At 65.7% G+C, this 835-nt stretch overlaps 1 protein-coding gene across 1 annotated transcript in view; it reads left to right on the top strand.

Annotated features, from left to right (window-relative positions):
* The window catches only part of LOC103808856 (syntaxin-1A), a gene marked incomplete at its 5' end in the record, with an annotated part of 3,066 nt that extends 2,766 nt beyond the window's left edge, over window positions 1-300 (top strand). The window contains one exon of the mRNA XM_009081662.1: window positions 223-300. Coding sequence (XP_009079910.1) covers window positions 223-300 — 78 coding nt within the window. The remainder of the gene's footprint in view (window positions 1-222) is intronic.
* Between the last annotated feature and the right edge of the window lie 535 nt (window positions 301-835).

The following is an 835-nucleotide window of genomic DNA, read 5'->3' as shown; positions in this document are numbered from 1 at the left end:
GTTAGCTGGGGGCCCCAGGTGCCCCCATCCCATTGCTGCCAGCCCAGGGCTGAAGGGGGACCAGGGATGCCTATCCCTGCCAAGGGCGTCTGGAGCTCCTCTGGTTCCCAAGGTGCTGCTCAGACCCCACCATGGGAACAGGGCAGACTGAAGCCCCCAGCTCCTGTGTCCGTTGTGCCCCCTCCCCCCTCTCTCCCTGCCACTGCTGGGACACCTGAGCAGAAGAAGATCATGATCATAATCTGCTGTGTGATCCTGGGCATCGTCATCGCCTCCACCTTCGGCGGCATTTTCGGCTAGACTCACCCCACGGGACTGTTTGTGTGCGATGGACGGAGCCGCGCGTGCCATGGGGCTGCAGCCACGCCGGAGCGACCCACGCAGCCCCGGAGCCTCCCAGCAGCATTTCAGTTTCTAATGCATGGTTGTTTGTGACGCTGTGTGTGCGGTGCGGTGCGTCTGTGTGGAGGGAGCGCCGGCCCCGGGGCGCAGGCGGGGGGCAGGGCACGGTGATGGGTGCAAGGGGGACCCTGGCGGGGGAACCCGAGCTCTCATCACTGCTCCAGCCCGGGTGGCTGGCTGGGACCAGGTGGGGACAGAGGTGCCTCCTCCTGTGCTGGGTGTTGGTGACAGCCGAGGATGAGGAGGGACCGGCGATGGGTGTTAGGGGTCCTCGGGAGCACAGTGCCCAGTCAACCTCCCCAGCTTCCCCAGCGCCTCCAGCCAGAGCTCTCATGTCTGTCAGCCGCATCTGTGCTTGCAAACACCTTCCCTTGGGCTGCTTCTCTCCGGGGCCCTTCCCCAGGGGTGTGCTCTGCCTGGCCCTGCCTGCCCT

The sequence above is a fragment of the Acanthisitta chloris genome, unplaced genomic scaffold (genome assembly GCF_000695815.1).
Source record: "Acanthisitta chloris isolate BGI_N310 unplaced genomic scaffold, ASM69581v1 scaffold20509, whole genome shotgun sequence".
Lineage (NCBI taxonomy): Eukaryota > Metazoa > Chordata > Aves > Passeriformes > Acanthisittidae > Acanthisitta > Acanthisitta chloris.
Note: the sequence above shows the minus strand (reverse complement) of the source record. Positions and strands in the feature narration are given on the sequence as shown.